The following is a 20,686-nucleotide window of genomic DNA, read 5'->3' on the forward strand; positions in this document are numbered from 1 at the left end:
GCCCCTCCAGTTCCCACCCCCAGCTAGACCGAGGCCAGAGGGCGCCAGCGGACCCGACAGCGGGGCCGCCCGGGGTCTGCTCGAACCGTTTTTAAGAGGAAAGGACTAGAAGGGACTAGAACAGCAGGCTTAGCCGCTTCCATTCCCTTCTGTCCCCTAGGCTCAGGCGCTAAAGCTGTGGGCTCCTGCCTGGGGGCAGGCCTTCCGATTCTGACCCCCTTTAGCCCACCGGTGGCCCGGAAGCCAGGTACCCGGGGTGGGGGGGAGGGGTTGCTCTCCAAGCCTGCACGGTTCAGCCCCATCAGCACTGGGCCCATCCCTTCCCCTCACTCCACACACACGTCCCGCCCTCCACGACACCCACACACCTTGTCTTGTTAGCCAGGATCCTCATGGCTCCCACACACAGTGGGGCTACGGCCCCTGTGCGTGCCCAGGGCCCAGCCAGGTACTCGGTACTGGAGCAGGGACTGCAGCAACAAGCCCCAAAGAGAAAACTTGTGACTTGGGGAGGGGGTGCGAGGAGGGGAGGGGAGACGGGAGGACCCAGCAGCCCTGGGACTAGGGTACTGGACAGGGTAGGGTGGGAACGGCCGGGAAGGATTCCAGGTCGGGGTCTGAATCCATCCCTCCCGCACCTTACCCTCAGGGAGCTTGCAGTCTCTAGCAAGGCCCCCGGGGCCGCAGGGGCAGAATTCACTAAAAAGATAGGTTGCCAAGGTGCCCGCGTGGGGCGGCTGAGAGGTCTGTCAGGCCCCCCGAGGGGGGGGAACTCCCGCTCCCAGGCACGCCCCTCACCCGGGGGAGGGGGGCGGGGGAACCCCTGGCGCCCCGCCCCAGCGCGGCGCCCTGCCCCCGGGCGCCGGGGCGGGAAGGGGGCTGGAGGTGGGGGCGATGCCACGCCTCCAGCTCGAGGCCTAGCCTGTGCCCATCCCAGCAGGCCCGGGCGGGCAGTGAGAGGCCTGGCGGGGCCTCGGGGCTGCAGCTGGGCTCTTCTGGAGACCAGTAACGCTGGCTCAGATTCCTCCCCGACCGCAAGAATGCAGGAGCCTCCCCTCCCCCCGCCCCGGCACCCCACCCCGCCCCCTCCGGCAGAACCCGAGCGCAGAGGCAGAGCGAGCGAGCGACAGAGCCAGCGAGCCGGGGAGCGGGCCACGGGCAGGGATGCAGCGTGCCTCTCCCGGCCCCGCACGCGCCGCCCCGACAGACCCATGGCCAAGTGCGGCGAGGGGCCGGGCGCGCGCCGCGGCGGGGCCGAGGTGCAGGTCTGCACCGGGCGCCGCCAGGCAGGAGCCCCGGGGACCCACCAGCACCCGAACTCTGGACTCACACGCACACACTCGCAGCTCACACGTGGACGGGGAGACAAAGACACGCACGGAGCCCAGGAAACTAGAGGCGCGCTCAAACGCCGGCCCGCGGAGGTGTGCGGGACGGCTAGGGAGGCGCTGGCCGAAGCAGGAGCGCAGAAATAACCGGGGGCGCACGTTTCCAGAGGCGGCCAGAAGGCAGAGAGGGGGCGCGTCGACTCATTGAACAGATGAAAAGACTGAGGCCCAACAACAAGGGAGCCATAGAAAGCTGAGCCCGGTAGTGACAAAGAAACACACACGGGGCCAGAGATACACCAACCAGCAGACTTACACAAACACGGAAGCCTCACCCGACTGCCCCCGGTCCTGTCCCCCCGCCCCTCCCGCAGATCCCAGGAAGGGGTGGGGGAGGGGAGGAGCCTTGGGCCTGGAGCTCCGTCCTGGTGACAGGCCCCGCCAGACACCGGGGCACATTCCCTGGCGGGCTGCTGCAGGCCGGGCTGGGACCTGGGGGGCGGCGAGGGGGCCACACCAGGGACCCTGTGGGAGTCTCACCCTAACTTAACCTCAGGGCACATTGGCCTTCTCAGCGGAAGATTCCTCCGGTTCCAGGCCTGGCTGAACAGCAGCCGGCGGCCAGTCTCCAGGCTTGCATCACGTTGGGGGAGAGGTGAGGTGGGGAGAGCCGGAGGGCACCTGGGCTTAGCGGCGGGCCCATGACTGACATGTGTCCCAGGCTTCCCCTTTCCCCACCTCGCTGATCCTCAAAACTACCAACCACCTGCCACGGCAGTATTTCTATCCCCATTTCACAATGAGGAAACTGAGATCTGGGAGAAGGAAGTCAGAGGCCCCTGGGTCGCAGGACCATTACAGGGGCCTACCAAGCCCCTGTTCCCCCGGTGTTTCCCCTACACCGCAGTGTCCTCCCCTCCAGTCATGACGCCTTGTCTGTGCCTGCATCAGACAGATGGGCTTCCAGCAGGGCAAAGGCTACCCACTTTCCTCTGTTTACAGCCTCAAATACTGGGGCATTTAGTAACTTGGGAAGGGGCTGTTAGAAAATTCATCCTGTCCAGGGTACCCAGTGGGGCCAAGGCTCCTCTCCAGAAGAATCTTCCAGTTGCCCTCCCCTCTAGGACTCCACCCCCTCGATCCCACCCAGCAGGACGAGCTGAGTCAAGTACAGATGAGTCAGGACTTTCCCATCTCACACCTCCCCCTTTTGCCCCTCAGCAGCCCGCCCCAGATCACAGAGACCCTCCTTCTCTATGTACTTAGAGTCCCCGGAAAAGACCTGGAAAGCCCTGGCGATGGAGGCAGGAACAAACAAACAGAAGTGAGGGGGGCTTTTTGGCACCAGGCCAGGAGCCCCCTGAGATGGGTGAAAGGGGTGCAGCTCTGCGAACACAGACCTGGACTCCTCTTAGGGGGTGGGGTGGGGTGGGGAGCAGTGACATGCTCACAAACAGGGAGCAGGTGCCAGTCACCTGAGTGAAAGGCCAGGAGCAGACCCATGAGATTGGAGCCCAGGAGGCTGCTGAGACAAAGCCTGCCTGAGATCTTGCCCTCCTGGTGCAACGCTGGGGGGCAGGCAGGGCTGGGAGCGGGGGGAGAAGCAGTGACCTACTGGTCAAAGTAGACCTGACCTCAGCTGGGGGAGGGAGACCAGGAAGGCTTTGATGGATGCCCAGGGCCTCCAGGTGGGACAGGCCAGCTCCCTGCTCAGCACAGAACTGCCACAGGTATTGCACACAGCATGGCCACTTGCCTCTGTTTAGCGGCTCCCAGCTTGGGAGCCTCTGCTTGATTTGCCTACCAGCACACCAGTCTCAAAGCCCAGCTCAAAACCACCGCAAAGGGGCACTGAGAACACTGCTTGGAGGGTTCATGCTTCCATAGGCAGTGGGCAGACACCCCTAGAGAGGAAATGGGCAGCTAGGAACCCTGTGTGGCTGAAAGAACAGAGACCTGCTGGGAGTATTAGGGGTGGGATCCTTGGCCACTGACCTGGGGAGAGGCAGCCCCCAAGACGAGGTCCTGAGGCCCCTTTCTCCAGGGTCCCTAGAAGCTCTCCTCTATCACCCAGGTCACTTCCTCTTCCTGAGGTGGTGACTCAGCGGGGTGGGGAGGTCAAGGATTCCTCGCCCAGCAGGAAATCTGCTCAAGAACCAAGGTGTTGCTGGGGACCCTCTGTGTGGGGACTTCCAGGGTTGGGGGGCCTTCCCCTCACCCTGGTTCCTAGCAGCTCTCCCCACTTACCCCCACCTCCTGCCAAAGGAGACCATGCAAATCAACCATTTTTGTCTGGGAGTTTCCAGCCCCACCCCACCTGCAGCCCCAGGGTGATGTCTGGCAACCCCAGCCCTGCTGGGACATGGAAATTCCTGGCCCCAGACCCTCCAGTCTGGGGTCTTTGAAGGGTGCTTCAGGGGTGAGCGGTGGATTCTGCTCTTGTGGGGACCACCAGGCTAAGCAGCATTGCCTAGACATGCTGGAGGTCGCCTCACTTGGCTCCAATAGCCAGGGCCCCTGTGTCCAGGCCTCAAGAAGCAGTCATAGCCTGGCAGTGGGGTGCCCCCAAAGGCTACTGCCCAATCCCTGGCTGCTCCCTCCCCCCAGGGGGGAGGCGGGGGAGGAGGTGGGGGGCACAAGGAAACAAGACAGGGCAGGAAGCCCAGGCAGGCGGCGGGCACTCTGGGCCAGGCACAAACAGCCAACACAGGAAACCACAGCCCACCCCCGCCCACCCCACCCGCTCAAAGCTCTGGGAGAAAGGAGTGCCAAAAGCCTGGTACCCCAGCGAGGGCAAGGGCCAGGGGTTAGCCCGGGGCAAGGGAGGGGCAGAGGCTCTCCAGCCTTCTCTCAGCCCCAGACCCCACCTGGAGAAGGGGAGAGGAAGCCAGGCTGCCAGGGAGGGTGCTGCCTCTTTAAATCCACCGAAATCCTGAGCTAGGCCCAACCCAGCTCTGGTTTCACAGGAAGGAAAGGCGCTCAGGAGCCAGTAGGGCAGGAGGTGGTGGCTGGAATTAGCCCCACCGGCCCAAATATATCTGGTCTCCGCCTGCCACCCCTCTGGCACTTCCTGCCCCCTGGCACCTGCACCACCCTGGGGGTGGGAGAGGGTCTAGGGTCTATACTCCCTCCCCTATGGGGGACTTCAGGCTCTCCAGGTGCCCTGTTGCTGTGGACACGTGGTAGGAGGTGGCATCCCCAGCCTGGATCCCCAGAAGAGAGAGAGGAATGGACAGGGTAGCTCCCTGGGGAACCTCACCTGGCCTCTATCCTCCAAGGGGTTAATCGGACCCTTTTTTTGGGGGGGATTAGGGGTGGCCCAGGAACCTCCTCCAAACTGCCTGGCGGCTGGGAACAATGGGGCCATTGTGGGAGCTGCGGAGTGCGGGCAGACTGCTGGCACAGGCAGCGCACCAGGGGCGGGACCTCACCCAGAGCCCGCCTGCCCGCCGGCTCTCTCCCCCAGGTGCTGCCAGCGACAGAGACATCCTCCCAGCCCTCACCTCGCCGGCCAGGCCCAGACTCCTGGCACCAGCAGCACCTGGAGAGCCCTCCAGCTCTGCCCACGTTGCCATCCAGACTGCCATGACCCTACAGGAAGCAGGGGCATGTGGGCCAGGACGGGGTGGGGGTGGGGGCTGACGAGACAGGATGTGTGCCTGTGATCCTCCTGCAGGGAAGACAGGAAGGCCAAATGGGGTTTCTGGTGTCAGTCCTGGCACCCTCAGGCCAGAAGGGCTTAGGGGATTGTGAGAGTGGTGACAGGCAGGGTCCCCTGCCCCCAGGTCTCAGTTCCTACACTCATTTCAGACCTGCTCCCCGAGGAGGCCCAGCCCTGGCAGCCTAGCCGCCCTCTGGGGCCAGGACACGGCGGGCAGTATGAGTGATGTGGTGGAATGAGCGGTGGGTTTGCAGTCAGGCTGACAAGGTTGCCAATCACATCCCACCCCCTCTGAATGACAGGACTTTATCTGTCCCTTCAGCCCTTAGAGCCTCAGTTTCCTCATCTGCAAAATGAGGATCAATATAACAAGTGAGATGCTAATAGCGAAACTAGCCAACAGAATGCCTGTGACATAGCCCTCAACAAACCACCTTGGGCCATGATGCCCCCTTATTTACCCCCTACATGGCGCCCAAATCCATAGGCATTTGGTAAAGATGGGCACTGTCGAGAGATTTGCTCTTGATAGCTCAGTCGATAAAGGATCTGCCTGCAATGCAGGAGACCTGGGCTCGATCCTTGGGTTAGGATGATCCCCAGCAGAAGGGAATGATTACCCACTCCAGTATTCTTGCCTGGAGAACTCCATGAACAGAGGAGCCTGGCAGGCTATAGTTGATAGGGTCACAAAGAGTCGGACATGACTGAGTGACTTTCAAGACATCGGGCCCACAGGCATCATCTCAGTGATATCAAGTACAAAAACTTGGCTCCTCCTCCGTCCTCACAGAGGTCAGGTCCCTCGGCAAGGACTCCTCTGGGCCTCACTGGGTTTATCAACATTCAAACCCAGAGCATGAATCCAGAGAGCAGTTATCCACTCTCTTAGCCATAAGGCTGTCTCAGGAGACAGCAGGAAAAAAGCAAAGGGGAGTTTCCTTTCAACAGTGGCCACATCCCCTCCACCAGCCACCCCCACCCCTTGGCAGTCTCCCTACCGGGTCTAGGCTGGGAGGAAGCAGGAACCTACTTTGTTGCCATGGGCCTCTTTAAAGAGTGGAGGGTCTGAGAAGGTAAGAAGAGCAACTGGGACACACAGTTCTGAAAGTAGAGGTCTAGAGAGAAGACCTATCCTCTTCTCAGCTAGAGAGGGCTGTCCCTCTTGGGGTGGCTCCATAGCCCCCAAAGGGTTAACAAGGCCCTAAAAATAACCTGCTCCCAGCAGGACCCACTGATTGGAACCCTCCAGCCATCTGTTCCCATTTTCTCCTGTTCACATTGGAACATCTGAAACCAGCCCCAGAGCCCCAGCCCGATCCCAAAAATAGCCCCAGCCTGCCCAAGGAACAGGCCCCAGGGGCTGGGCAAAGGCGGCATGGCCGGCCCAGCAGTCAGGCATGGCTCAGGCCAACACTGATGCCTCACTCCCAGGCCCACAGAAGGGAGGAGATCCCTCTATTCCCAGAAAGAAGTGGTGAGTAGAGCCAGGAGCTCCAGCCCACCCCCCTTAGAACCAGGCCAGAGAAGGTCCCTAGGAGTCCTGGAATCCCAGGCACTCTGCCACATCTGATCACTTTTACTCCTGAGAAGACCAAACCACCTGTCTGCAGAGTTTTCCTCCTGGTGGGCATGCCTGCTACCCTGTCCTGGGATCCTCACCCAGAAGTTCCCAAGCCTTAGCCCACCCATCATCCTGCTGTCATCCCAGGGCCTTTGGGAGCCTTGGTCACCCATAGTCACTCAGCATTCTCCCCTGGCCTGCCCCAGGGCACACAGGGTTGAAACAGAACGTTTCTCAGCCCTGCCCACATGCACCCATGCAGCAGAGGAAAGTGTTCCGGGGGTGTCCTCTGGATGCCGATATGACCCCAGCCCTCCTCTGGGCTTCAGGATGGACTTCCTGCCCATCTGTGTGCAGCAGGTGCTGGGCCTGCCCATCTGGGCTTCTACACATATCATAGACCTTGGCATTGCCCTGCCACCCTCAGGGAAAATGCCCAGACAGGGTACAGGGAATCCAGTAGACCCTGGGCCCCAAGGCAGGCCTGACAGCTGCCATCCATGTCACAGCTCCTCCCTGCTACTCTTCTCTCCAAGGAAGGTCCCAGACCCCTTAGGCCAGGAAAGAGAGGAGGCAGCCATTTAAGCCACTGAAGGACAGAGTGTCTTAATGGCTGTTCAGCCTGGTAAAGGAACTGAGCGGCAGGAGATGGGATGGTGGGAGGGGTGTTGAAGCTGATCTGAGCTAATAGCCTGGGGGAGGAGGGGTTCAGCCTTGAGAAGTGCTGGGCGATGGGGAGGCAGGCAGGCCCTAAGCCCTCAGACCCTTCTCTAGGCCCACAGCTATTCCCCAAACTTGCAATCATGATGCCTGCCAGCACCAGCAGTGGGGAAACTGAGGCAGCAAGAAGGTAGATCTGGAAGGGTATTAGAATCTAGGAGTCTCAAGCATTGGAAAGGCTGTTTCTTCCCCACGCCCATTTCTCCATGCTAAAGCCTCTGGGAGGATCAGGAGTTCCTATGACTAATAATAATTAGGAAAATCTCTAATATTTATTGAGCATTTACTCTGTAACATCAAGCTGGTAATCACAGGCATTATCTAATTTAATTCTCTAATTTAGTACTCTACAAGAAAAGTCTCTTATCCCCACTTTACAGATAAGAAAACCGAGGTACAGGGACACTGCCTAAGGCAGACAGTCCAAACTTAGAAGAGTCAGGATTTGCACCCAGATACTCCAGCCATTTGCTCTTAACCATTTCACAATACAAGTTCGCCCTGGCAGCAGCCCTCTGTGCTGTGACGAAAGAATGGTGCCTCACTCCCTCATTCCAGACTCCCTCCAAACCTGATGCACACCAGGTCCTAGCCAGAGGCCACAGTTCCTACCCAGGGACAAGATCAAAGAGAGGCCACAACTCCCCGCCCCCTCAACACAGGTGCCTGGCCCGCTGGGGCTGAGAGTAAAGTTCTCGGGCCACCCCAGCCCCGTCCACCCATCACCCATCCTGGTCCCTCAGAGTCTGGGGAGGGAACCCGGCAGGTTACCATGGCAACAGCACAGGCCCCTGCTGAGAGGCCCAGAGGCAGGAGTCTGTGGCCCCTCCCACTTCGCAGGTAGGGGTCAAAAGTCAAGTGGGACTCCACTAGTGATGGGTGGAGTCTCAGCCCTGCCCCCCCAACCTCTCGGCCACACCTGGCGCTGCCCCTCAGTGTTTTCACTGCCTGATTGGAAGCAGGACCACTTTCCTCCCCGTCCCTGGGGGGTGGTTGCCTCCAACAGGGAGGGTTGGGGGATTCGAAGCCCTTCCCTCCTGAGGACAGTCTAGAAGTGCCTCCTCCTAGTTCTGTACTTTCTCCAGCTTTCCCTAGTCTGGGATCCTACAGGCGTGTTTGTTGTGAATTCAGGGAGTTGTTGCTAAGTAAGGAAGGAGGGGAGGGAGGGAAGGAGGGGGAAGGAGGGGGTAGGGTGGCAGTAGGGAGAAAGTGTGCGTGTGCATGCGTGCGTGCGCGTGGATGTATGTGTGTGTGTGTGTGTGTGTGTGTGTGTGTCTAGGGGCCAGGGCAGAAACCACATTACCATGGCTGGTGGCCATCCTGGCTTTGACTCAGCCAGCTCAGGCCAAAGCCGGCAGGCAGCGGGGTAGCAGGCCCTTGGGATGACCAGGAAGGAAACCATACCTTGCCCTCCAGGGGTGACTGGGCTGGGGCTCCCCACCACCCACCCCAGGTGGGACTTTCACTGGAGCTGCGGCTTCGGCGCTTTAACCCTTCCTGCCCGGGCCCCGCCCCCATCCCCACTGGGTCCCAGGTTGTAAGCTGTCAGCAACCCCTCCTCTGGGGGAGGAGAATGAAAGGAGAAGTAGGGGCAGAGAGCCAGGAGGAGGGCGCCCAAGACAAAAAGCCAAGCAGGAGGCTCCGGCAGAGGCAGGCAGAGCTGAGCACGGAGGGTGTGGGGACACACACAGGCACACAGACCTCTCACCTCGGGATAACGCGTGTCGGGCTCGGGCTCAAGGGTGTGACCGGGGCTGGGGCTCCCTGTGGAGAGAGGGTCACAGCTGGAAGCCCCAGGCCAGCAATCTCTACCCCTGCTCCTCCCAGAACCCCAGCCCCACCCCCAGCACGCACACCACTAAGCATGTACACAGACAGGCTTGTAGCTCCAGGAAGTCCCTGAGCTACTCGGACACCACCCCCCCTCCACGACTTCTGTGGATTGGCCGGGAGCCAGGCCTGACCCAGCCGCCCCACCGCACGGCTCCCCCTCCCTCCCCTGGAAGCAGGAAAGGAGAAGGCCCTGGAGATGCCTTAGGGCTCAGCCCCAGAGTCGGGGGTGGGGTGGGCAGGACTCCCGCGTCCTGGCCTGAGGACCCCAGCTTCCAGCACCCACCACCCCGGAGTTATCCTGTGTCAGGGAAAAGAATGGCGTGGGTCCTCTGTCCCTGTGTGGTCTCCCTTGTCCCCGGAAGACTCGAGTCCTGGGGACTGGGCCTAGCTGGGAGGGCCTGGAGGGAGAGAATCGGGCTTAGCAGTTCAGTAGGAGGGGGCTGGGTGAAGCTCCCACAGGCAGGCAGGCGGGAGGGAGGCTGGTGGCTCAGCTCAGTTTGTACTGGGGGTCAAAGGGGAGTTCTTTTCCGAAGAATTCTGGGAGGGAAGCCAACTAGAGCAAGCTGCTAACTACCCCTCCCTCTCTCTCTCACTGCACTGGGTGGGGGGCGCGGGGCCGCTGTCCCTGCCAACCAGACTTAACCCTCTCCAGCCTGTGGTGTGCCCAGGCCCAGGACAGGGGAATTGGAAAGGGGACCTCCTGCTGGGCCCAACTGCCCATTCTAGGGGGCAAGCATAGCATGCCTGCCAGAACATGGTACCACCTGTCCCCATCTGGTACCGCCCTGTCCTACCATCACCTGGGTGACTTTTCTGGGCTCATCTCCTGAAGGTGTCTACAGTGACGTGTGTGCGCAGGTCTCAGAGACAGAGATTGAGAAACAAACTGAAGATTCCTTGCCAAGGCCCTCCCCCTGCTGGGTCACTGAGCACTGTACCAACCTGTGCCTTTACCCCTCCCCTCCTCCCACCGTGTCCTGGGACCAGAGGCCATGGGAAGCGGGGCTAGAAGGAGACAGCTTCTCTCTCTGCCCACCGCTGCTGCTGTCTCCATAGGCCCTAGACTCTGACAACCAGCCCCTGCCCCAGCCCCCTTCTTCTTCACTGACTTGCTACAAGTGCTTCTAGAAGAAAGTCATCAATTATAGCCTGAGGTCCCAGGATGGGAAACTGAGTCATAGCGAGGTTCCAAGTGCCTGTATCCCGTGCAGACATGACCATCACAATCTTAGCTTTGGCAAAAAAAAAAAAAAAAGGGAAAGAAAGCTCCCACTAACAACCCCTCATCCCGCAGAACACGATAAAGGACTGTAGAACAAGAAGGACTTCTCAGGGTCAAGGCTACAATGGCAGCTGGCCCCACAGCCAATGCTTCATATTTTGGGGGTGGTATAACCCCCCAAGAGACCAGGCCCCTCTGTCTTCTGCTTAGGCTGGAAACATGAGTGTCTTGTTTTGTTTTGCTGTCTGCCCCTAACGAGCAAAGTCAACTTTTCTGAAAGCTGCCAGGTCTGGTGAGGCTGACTGTTTCTTGACTTCAATGAAGCAAGCCACCCCAGGGGTGGGGGCAGGGGGTGGGGGATAAGTCCCTTCCCCCATCCCTTTCTGAAGAGCACTGGGCCTCCCTGTCACAGCCCCCACGACAGCACCAGGACAAGAAGAGGATGGACTGGGAGCATCAGACCCCTTGAGATGCGGGGTGTCTGGGGAGGGCAGAGGAGGAGAGTCCAGCCCTGGGGACAGTTTATCCCAAAGTCTCCCCACTGTGCACTTCTCTCCAAGGACCACAGAACTGCCAGAAGCCTTGGCCTCCCTCCAGGAAACCTCCCTTTCAAAGGACAGAGGACTTCATGTCCCAGGGAGCTGTGGGGAGACCTGTGGCTACACCCCCAGACATGTTCCAAGGGAGGAGGAAAGAGGCGGGAACAGAGTGCACGGAGTGTGCGCGCATGCACACACACATGCATCAAAGACACAACCCCGGGCACACACACTTCTCAGATACTCTCAGACACGTGTACCTAAGAGAGAAACAGACACAACCCCCAAACACACACATCCAAGGTACCTCTTTAACACAAACTCTCCAAAACTGACTCCTTCAGACCCACAGAGGTGCCCACATTCATAGAGAAAGCCCAAGGGGGCCCAGGAAACACAAATGACGTCGGCTGGTCACACAGAACTGCTGACAGAAGGTAGACCCACATTGGAATATACACACACACACACACAGACACTGAGTAGTATGCACATGGCCCTGTGCTAGCACAAACTCTCTCTCTCACACACACACCCAGGCAATGCACAGCATGAAGCCAGATTAGAGCACTAAATTCTGGGCTAGTGGGGAGGAGGGGAGTCAGAGGAGGGTGGAGAAGTGCTCAGGGATTTCAAAACAATCCTGGTTTCGAAATGCTGGAAATGCTGGATTCAGGGCCATTCTCAGTTGAGGCTGGGGGTAGGGGGAGGGGCGGGGGAGGGGAAGACAGGCCAGCACAGGGCCACAAGCCTGTGGGAGGAGGGACTTGGACAGAGGGCATCCCGGCCCCGGGGACACCAAGGTTAGGAGGGGCAGGTGGCCAGGGCCCAGCAGGGAGGGCCCGGGGCGGAAAGGAGGGGAGGCCTCTGCTCCAGCCGCGGACTGGAGAAGTCGGAAGGCGAAGGGGGAGACTGCCTGGCCCCTCCCCCTACCTGGGGGCGGTGGTGGCCACCTTCTCCCCGGCAGAGTGGCAGCTGGTTCCCCTTGGCTGCTGGCTAGCAGAGCCCCGAGGCAGGCCTCAAGCTACGGGGCAGAGGGTGTGGGAGGACAGCAAGGGCCTGCAGCTGGTCAGGGACCCTCCCTGGGACCCAGGGCCCCCCCAACACACACACTCAAGGCAGGGTGGGGGACATCTCCCAGGGAACCCGGAGCTTCCCCCCTCTCCATGGGGAGGGCCAGCCCTTACTTAGGAGGCTGACACAGTACTACAGACCCCCACACCCAGGAAGTCACCCCTCTCTTCCCAGGGCACCAGAATATCCTTACTGCCCCTCCCCCAAGCCCCAGGGAAACTCTCTCCCAAGGAGGGGAGGTCAGGCCAGGCTGGGGGTGGGGCTCTGGAGGCCCGGCCCTGGCACCCAGCGGAGGAAATTCCAGGCGGTAACTCCAGGCTGCCTTCAGGGCGGCCGAGTGCCCGGCAGCGGATCCAGCACTGTGGCTTTCTTCACCTCGCCCCTTCGCTCCTAGCCTCTGGCTACCTGGCCCTCCAACTGGCTCCAGCCCTGGCTCTGGGAGTTAGAGGGTAGAACCTGGGGAAACTTGGCACACCCTGGAAGAGCCTCTGGTGGAGCCTCGACTGGCCCTTTGGCCTGTCAGAGCCTTCTGGCCCCAGATCCTCGGGTGCAGCCCCCACAGTGTGGCTGCGGGTGGGCAGCCAGTGGGGCTGGCAGCCAGGGACACAGATGTCAGGTTAGAGCAGCCAGGCGCTCAACAGGTTGAGCCAGTCCCTGGAACAACCAGCCCCACCCCGGGGAGAGCAGGCCTGGCAGAGGCTCCCTGCCCGCGGCACCCAGCCTGTACCCGCTTGGCTCCCACGGCTGCCCACTTTCCCACGGTGTCATCCCCTCTGCCCCCTCCCCCCCAAGTCGGCAACCTAGCAGAGCCCAGGGCTCCTGGCACTGGGAAAGGGTGCTGTTTTCCAGCACCCCTGGGTGCCCAGACTCTTGGGGTGCCTCACTACCAGCAACCCAGGAGCCCCCAGAAGAGTCAACGTGGCATCAGGCCAAGGAGAACCCCAAAGCACCCCCCACCTCCTTGGAAGCCTCTTCCAGTCCTGGGAAGACTGGACACCCAGACACCCTGGCTCCCCGCAGCTGCCCCCCAGGGCGCTGGGACAGAGTGGCAGCCTGTGGCACCAGAGGCCGTGTGGAGGGCCCCCAGTTCCCGCCTTGGGCTCCTCGGAGGTGGGCTGCTGTTCTGGGTGGCGCCCTCCACTCCTGCCAGAGCTGCCTACAGCCCTGGTCCTTTCCTTCCACCCCACTCCTGGGCTCCACGGAGCTCCATCCCAGCCCCTCCCCCTGCAGGCAGGCAGCCCCCTTTGCAGGCATCTCCTTTAATCTAAAGCAGGTGCCAGGCATTCCAGCCCTTGCTGAGTCGACAGTGCCACCCACTAGGCCTGTGCCCAGAAGGCTATTGCCCGGCCTGTTCATGGAAGCTGAGTCCCCAGCCCAGGGCTCCTGTTTAACTCATGTACCCAGAAGTTGGGAGGCAGAAACTATCCAAAGAAAGCATGAGTGCCCAACACAGACTCAAAAAGCAAGTTCACTAGGTCCCACATCATCACTGTTGTGATCACAAACACTAGTCCCTCTCCGAGGCTCTTGTCATCTCTTCTCACCTGGACCCTCAACCTCAGTACCTGGAGACTCACTGTGAGTCTCCATATGGCCCTCCAGAAGCCGTGTCCAGCGTGAGGGCCCTGCTAGCCCAAGCACAGGGATTACTCTGGATCCAAGACTATATATATTCTCTTCTTCAGGAGAGAATTCTCCCCAACATTAGCCCCTGCCTCACCCCAATCTGAAGCAACACAGGTTAGCAGAGAACCTTCAGAGGGAAGTGGCCAGAAGGCTGATCTTCCAGGCCTGGTGCTTTAAGACCAAGGAGCCTGATCAGCTGAGGGAGGGCAGCACCTTCCGTCCTGATACCAGACTTTCCTGCTCCTTACCTTTCTCTCCCATTCTCACTCTGTCCTGAGGCTTCTATCAGCAGGCGCCTCAGAGCTGATACCAGAAAGACAGGGCCTGAACATGCTCTTCCCCTGGGGCCATGAAATCATGGTCCTGACCTAGAGAAGGCAGCCAAGCCAGTGCTGGGGGGCAGCAGACAAGCCAGGCAGCCCCAGCCCAGAAGAAGTGGCTGATCCTTGGAGAGGCTGAGGACGGGGGAGAGCAAGGAGAGCAGAAGCCCACCCACCCAGCAGGCCTTATTCAGAGAGCTGCCCTCCTCCAGAGGCATCAGCAGGGTTACAGCAGACACTGTGTAAAGACAGCTTTCCTAGGTAAAACAGGAAACCAAGGCCAAAGATCAAGGGGGCCTCCAAGCCCCTCTCCCAGGGCTCAATCACATGCCCCGCTCACCTCTCCCAGAAGAACGCTTTTCCTCCCTGCAGCAGAGGCCCCCCCAGACACAGACACAGACCCACACCCCAAGCAGCAGACAGACAGAAGGAGGAGGGAGGGGGGGTGTCAGAAAAACCCGGAAGGAAGGAAGCTGGACAGACAGATAGAAGCTGATCCTGGCTTCCCTGCTCCAGAGAGACACCCTCCCAACTCCCTGACCATCAGGGACACCCTCCCTCTCAGCTCCTAAGAGGACCTCAGTGTCCCCTGAAACCAAATTCCAACAGCCCTGGGACAGGGCATACTCCAGCCAAGCAAGAAGCCCTAAGCCTCCCTTCTCTTCCTCACGTTACTCTCCCAAGAGCTCTCGGGACCAAGGCAGGGGCCATCTCCTCTGAGCCGGGGCAGAGACACCTCCAAGGAACTGTGTGACTGCCCCACCCCCCAACCAAGCCCACACCACTCAGAGTCTTTGGGGAGACTTCTCTAGTCACAGCCCCTGCTGCTCCTAGACAGTGCTTGGGGGCAGAGGGGGACCCCCAGCAATCTCCAATCCCAGTGCACCTCCTTCCGGAGGCTCCTATCAGCCAGGAGAGGAGTGCTGGGGGCTGAGACCCAAGGGGTTGGTGAGCCTGGGAGGGGGACTACATCTCCCAGAAGCCCCCAGGGCAGGGTTGCTGCTCCAGCTGGCCCAAGGCCGGCCTTGTTCTCTGCGCTAGGGTGGCAGGGTCCCCTGGCTGCCCCTGAGCCCTCCCCGCTGTGCTTTGGGGCTGCCAACCTGATTGGGGGCCCAAGAGTAGCCTCCGCTAACCCTGGGGGCGTCTCCCACCCCTTATACAGCTTGAGGGTGCGTGCCAGAGGGCTCGAGACAATCAAACTGTGTCCCCCCTCCCCAGTTCGAACTGGATCTCCCTCCTCGCGCCACAGCTGGCCTGGCATGACTTTTCCCCCTCGGTCCCAGCCCACCCCTCACCTCGCGCGGGTCGGGGGTCCTCACGCCAGGCCGGAGTTGGACGCCATGACCAGGTCAGGGTCGGTGGGTGGATTGGGGTCCTCCTGCTCGCCAGTTGGAGGTGCGGAGGAAGGCGGGCAGGTGGTGATCTTTTGATCCTGGACGCCTTGATCTCAATACCAGCCCGGCCCGGGAGTGGGTATCCGAGGGTCGCTGGGAGCCTGGGTTCCTGCCTCCCAACCGCGGAGCATGGTCGTGGGTGCCGGGCAGCGGCGGGAGAGCGCGCGCACCCGCCCGGCTCGGGGCTCGGGGCTGGGGTCTCGGCCCCAACCTCACGGCTCCGGCTCCTGCTCCTCCTCCCTTCCTTCCTTCCTTCCTTCCTTCGCCTCCTCCTTTCACTTTCCCCGAGGCCCGCGGGGAAGGCGGGCGCGGGGCGGGGAGGGGTCTGTCTGGGCGCTTATTGTTGGTCGGACGCGGAGGGTCCGGGTCGCAGCCCCCGGGCGGCGCGGCGCCGGGGGACCCAGGCGTGCGGGTGTCCGGCCGGCTGGCTCCGGGCGGCGGCGGTGGTGCAGCGGCCCCGAGTCCGGGGCATGTCCGGCCACTGGCTCCGCCGCTCGCCGCCGCCTCCCCGGGCTCCCCTGCGCTGCCGGAGCCTCGCTCGCCCCTCCACTCGGCTCCGCTCCCCAGCCTGAATAAGCATCGGGGCTCTCTGGCTGCCTCCTTCTGCCTTCATACCAGAGCCCGGAGAGGCCCCTGTCAAAATAAGAGCTCCCCCATCTCGCTCGCCTCCTCGCCCAACCCGGCTCCCCCAGCCTCCCAGTGGTCTGACTCGGTAAGGCGCCCGGCCGGCTAGCGGGAGGCTGGTTGGCCGGGGGGCGGGGTGGGGGCTTCTATCCCTCCTCCACCCCATTCCCAAAGACTGGGCAGGAGATGTGCTAACAACATCTCAGGCTGGGGAGAGATTTGACAAGCCTACCTGCCTATCTACACTGATTGGAAGCAGTGGGAGTTGCCTAGACCTCCCCATCCCACAACACACACACACACACACACACACACACACACACACACGCACTCCACTAGGTCCCCTCTTCATGTACCCACCCACATTCATTATGCGCTGAACATCTCTTTATTCACTTTATTCATCGCTCTTTCCTAGTAGACCATGAGGTCCTTGAGGATGTGGACTGAATTTTTTCATCTGAATCCTCAGCAGAGTGCAATGTGGATACTAATAAAGTGTTTGCGAAAATGAAACCGTTGTTTTCCCAAAAGAATTCTATCCCAGTCTCAAAGTGCTACGCAAAAACACCAAGACCCTACAGGAGAATAGATCCAATGAAAAAGAAGTAAAGGGCTTTAAAAAAGCATTTCACGTATGTTATACCAATGTTTGCCACAAACCTAGGAGAAATGTTATGGCCCCAAGACACTGATGAGGACAACAAGGCTTGCATTAGTTAAGGACTTCCTTAGGGTTACTCTGACAGAAAGTGGCAAGCCAAGGACTAGAGTTTGGGTCTCTTTATCCCAGGGCACTTTCCCTGGATCCCACTGTCCCCAAGCACCCAGAATTAATACCAAGAAGGAATAAGCATGGACACTTCAGGAAGGAAGGACACTGGCAAGCCCCTTTGCTCATGCTATTTGATTCCTCTGAGCTCTCCCCTGCCCCTGACCTCCTACTCTTTTGACCACCTATTACATCTATGTCACCCAACTGAGTACCTACTTGCATGTTTTATCTTCACTCTCCCGTGTGCATGTCTAGTTGCCCCAAAAGATTCTTGAGGGCCCAGACCGTGCCTTCTATGCCTCTACATAATAAGCACTCAAGTGCTGGGTTCATAATAGGGATCCAGGAAAAACCTATATGTAGGTCAGGAAGCAACAGTTAGAACTGGACATGGAACAACAGACTGGTTCCAAATAGGAAAAGGAGTACGTCAAGGCTGTATATTGTCACCCTGCTTATTTAACTTCTATGCAGAGTACATCATGAGAAACACTGGGCTGGAAGAAGCACAGCTGGAATCAAGATTGCCAAAAAAACTATCAATAACCTCAGATATGCAGTTGATACCACCCTTATGGCAGAAAGTGAAGAGGAGCTAAAAAGCCTCTTGATGAAAGTGAAAGAGGAGAGTGAACAAGTTGGTTTAAAGCTCAACATTCAGAAAACTAAGATCATGGCATCTGGTCCCATCACTTCATGGGAAATAGATGGGGAAACAGTGGAAACAGTGTCAGACTTTATTTTTGGGGCTCCCAAATCACTGCAGATGGTGATTGTAGCCATGAAATTAAAAGGTGCTTACTCCTTGGAAGCAAAGTTATGACCAACCTAGACAGCATATTCAAAAGCAGAGACATTACTTTGCCAACAAAGGTCCATCTAGTCAAGGCTATGGTTTTTTCAGTCATCATGTATGGATGTAAGAGTTGGACTGTGAAGAAAGCTGAGCGCTGAAGAATTGATGCTTTTGAACTGTGGTGTTGGAGATGACTCTTGAGAGTCCCTTGGACTGCAAGGAGATCCAACCAGTCCATGCTAAAGGAGATCAGTCCTGGGTGTTCATTGGAAGGACTGATGCTAAAGCTGAAACTCCAATACTTTGGCCACCTCATGGAAGACTTGACTCATTGGAAAAGACTGATGCTGGGAGGGATTGGGGGCAGGAGGAAAAGGGGCCGACAGAGGATGAGATGGCTGGATGGCATCACCGACATGAGTTTGGGTGAACTCCGGGAGTTGGTGATGGACAGGGAGGCCTGGCATGCTGCAATTCATGGGGTCACAAAGAGTCGGACATGACTGAGTGACTGAACTGAACTGAACTGACTGAAATACTCACTTGATGGGTTGATTACCTGGAGTTGAGCGCTGAGCAAGGTCTGGGGAGGTGCAGGTAGAAAAGGGGGAGAAACCCTGAGAGAAGATAACACTCCCTGTGGGTGCCTAACATGACATTTACAAAGCATTTTCATACACATTATCTCTCGATCCTGCTTTGAGCCAATCAACAAAACTTTGACATGTGTCTATTATCTGCTATGCTAAGATCAAGCTGGGTCAGGGATTGAATCATCACAGCTCTATGAGGAAGGTATTATTCTCACTTAAACGAAAAGAAAACTAAAGCCCAGAGAGGCTCAGCTCTGGTATAAAAGGTCTCAGAGCCTAGGATGGTACCTGACCCATAGAAGTAGGGTTTCATCTCCTCTCCCCTCTCTAGGTCCTGAGGGTATATATAAGATGAGCCACAAGACAAGAGGGTTATTTCTCAGAGGATTTGCTTGTTAGAAGGAAGGGTCCATTCAGTTACTTGGGTCAGTTTCCTATTTACATACGTGACAAGACACACGGGCTTGATTATCTGTTTGGCACCATGCGGGTTCATAGCAGGTCCAGAAAACAATGTTTGTAGCAGGGAGTGATGGCCATGTTGCAAGGGGTCAGTTAACTGTGGCACACTGTAAGTTCCAGTGTATTCGGCATGTCCCGTGGAGGTGACATGTAGAGCACTCCCTTGGGCGGGGCTGTGACTTATTGCCCCAGCGTAGGTTCCAGGTTGGGATGCGGAGCCCCAGCTCTGGGCAGCCAAGAGTTCTGGGTGGAACCCTGGAGTGAGAGAGGAGGAGAGGAGAGAGGCCCGTGGCCCATTGCTGGAATAGAGTGGCTCCCTCTACTGGCGAGTTCGGGGAATCACCGTGTGTTTTCCCATATCTCTGTGTCACTGTGTCACGAGGAGTGTCACAGGTGTGTCAGCGAGTGTCGGTGGAAGTTCGGGCATGGGTATTGTTGTGTGAGAGTGCCTGTTTGTGGTGCAGTGTGGGAGAGCCAGTGTTACGCGGGTCTGTTTCTGGAACCACAACTTGTACACACAACCACATTTTGTAATGCAATTAACTTTTGGGGTGGGGGTAGAGGGTGAGCGGTGTTAGGGCTATTGATTATCTGAGATTTCTACCTGGGATGACGAGGACGAAAGGACCCTCCAGCTGGTACTCATCGCCAATCTCGGGCAGGTGGGAGAAATTCTCAACTAGGGAACACTTCCTGGGAAGGGACTCTATCCCCTAAGCGACAAAAAATCCAAGAAAGGGTTAACTTTGAACCCCCATAGTGACTTTAATCATTGGCTCAGGGCACCGTCAGTCAGCTTTCTGGGGCGGGGCTTATGGGGGCTGCCTTCGGACTGCCCAGCGCCCCTCACTTGCCCCTAGCCCCCCAACTTGGTTTCACCTCTGGGCTGCAGCCACACCCCCCCACCTTGATGAAGACACCTTCCTGAGCCCTGGAGAAGGAGCGGATCTGGGCATCCTGGCTTCTCCACTCACTCCAGCTGCCTGGCTTCCTGATAGATGGTGATTATTATATAATAGACCTGCTGGACAGAGCCGTGCCAGAGCTCGGAACACTTTGCCCCTCCTCGAAGCCTGCCCCGGGGCCTGGCACCAGCAGTACAGGGCCCGTCGCCCAGCTCGACCGGCGCCCCCGGCACCGCCTCCACTCCGGGGCGGGAGACCCCTGGGCCACCCTCCCTGGTGGCCTTTGGGGCCACGTCCTGGGATGGGGCGGGCGCCAGGCTGGGAGTCCGGCGGGCGCCACGCAGGTCTCAGGGTTGGCCTGAGGAGTACGGTGTTACCAGCGCCTCTCCAGAATTGTGGGACCCACTTGGCCCCTTCCAACCTGAACTTGGAACTTGGGAGCCAATAGAGGTGGGGATTGGGGGCGTAGGGACCAGGGTCGGATTGGGGAAGGAGTTTGTAAAATGTGCGGGGGGCAGGGAGAGGGAGGCTGGGAAAGGGGGTCGGCAGGGGCAGTGGGGGAGGGACTCTTATCCTGACAGGGCTCCCGCCTTCCCCGACTGGAGGGTTTGGAAAAACTGAGCAGGCAGCCAAGCCTTGGCTGGAAATTCTGCAGCCCACCCTCCTGGGGACACAAAGCTGGAGGGCGGAGGCAGGGCGGCGGGGGAGAGAGCACGACCCCGGGGAGGGCAGGGCCTCTTTTGGGGCTGGGGGCCCAGGGGCCAGGTCCCTGGGGAGGGGGTTCCTGGCGCTGTCTCCCTGCAGTCTGCTTACCCTTGTCCTCTACCCCCTCCTTCCCCCCTTCCTCCCCCTCCCCGGCTCCAGTCTTTGCAGAATGCGGGCAGACTTAACTCCTTGAGCGCCAGCCCGGTGGACTCCTAGGTGGTGACGCCTGTGAGGGAGGGCAAGAGGGAGGGACTCCAGACCCCACTCCCACCCACGGCTTAACACCTTGTGGCCCAGAACACAGTCTCTGGAACTCGGTCTTGTCAGAGCCCTGGAAAGCTGCGTAGTCCTCGAAAAGCGACCCACAAAACCGGCACCTGAGAGCTGCGTAACCCGGCCCGCTCTCCTGCCGAATCTTAACTATCTCACCCTCCCCCGCCACCTCGGTGCCTCTTCCTCCTCCCTTTGGCCGCCCTCCCGCCGCCACCCCCACTAATTGCTGCAAAGAGCCCTGACAGATAGATACAAGGCTGCAGGGAACCCGG

The 20,686-nt window shown here is 59.2% G+C and overlaps 1 protein-coding gene across 5 annotated transcripts in view; it reads right to left on the reverse strand.

Annotated features, from left to right (window-relative positions):
* The window catches only part of BCL9L (BCL9 like), a 28,437-nt gene extending 12,476 nt beyond the window's left edge, over nucleotides 1–15,961 (reverse strand). The window contains exons 1-3 of one of the 5 annotated variants that reach the window (XM_040258114.1): nucleotides 15,183–15,961; nucleotides 8,982–9,037; nucleotides 369–470 (exon numbers count right to left, since the gene is read on the reverse strand). In XM_040258114.1, coding sequence (XP_040114048.1) covers nucleotides 369–394 — 26 coding nt within the window. In that variant the 5' untranslated portion in view covers nucleotides 395–470; nucleotides 8,982–9,037; nucleotides 15,183–15,961. Of the gene's footprint in view, nucleotides 1–368; nucleotides 5,603–8,981; nucleotides 15,156–15,182 lie in introns of those variants that run through there. The other 4 variants (XM_040258112.1, XM_040258111.1, XM_040258115.1 and 1 more) reach the window with 4 other exon arrangements.
* Between the last annotated feature and the right edge of the window lie 4,725 nt (nucleotides 15,962–20,686).

This window comes from Oryx dammah, unplaced genomic scaffold (genome assembly GCF_014754425.2).
Source record: "Oryx dammah isolate SB20612 unplaced genomic scaffold, SCBI_Odam_1.1 HiC_scaffold_17, whole genome shotgun sequence".
Lineage (NCBI taxonomy): Eukaryota > Metazoa > Chordata > Mammalia > Artiodactyla > Bovidae > Oryx > Oryx dammah.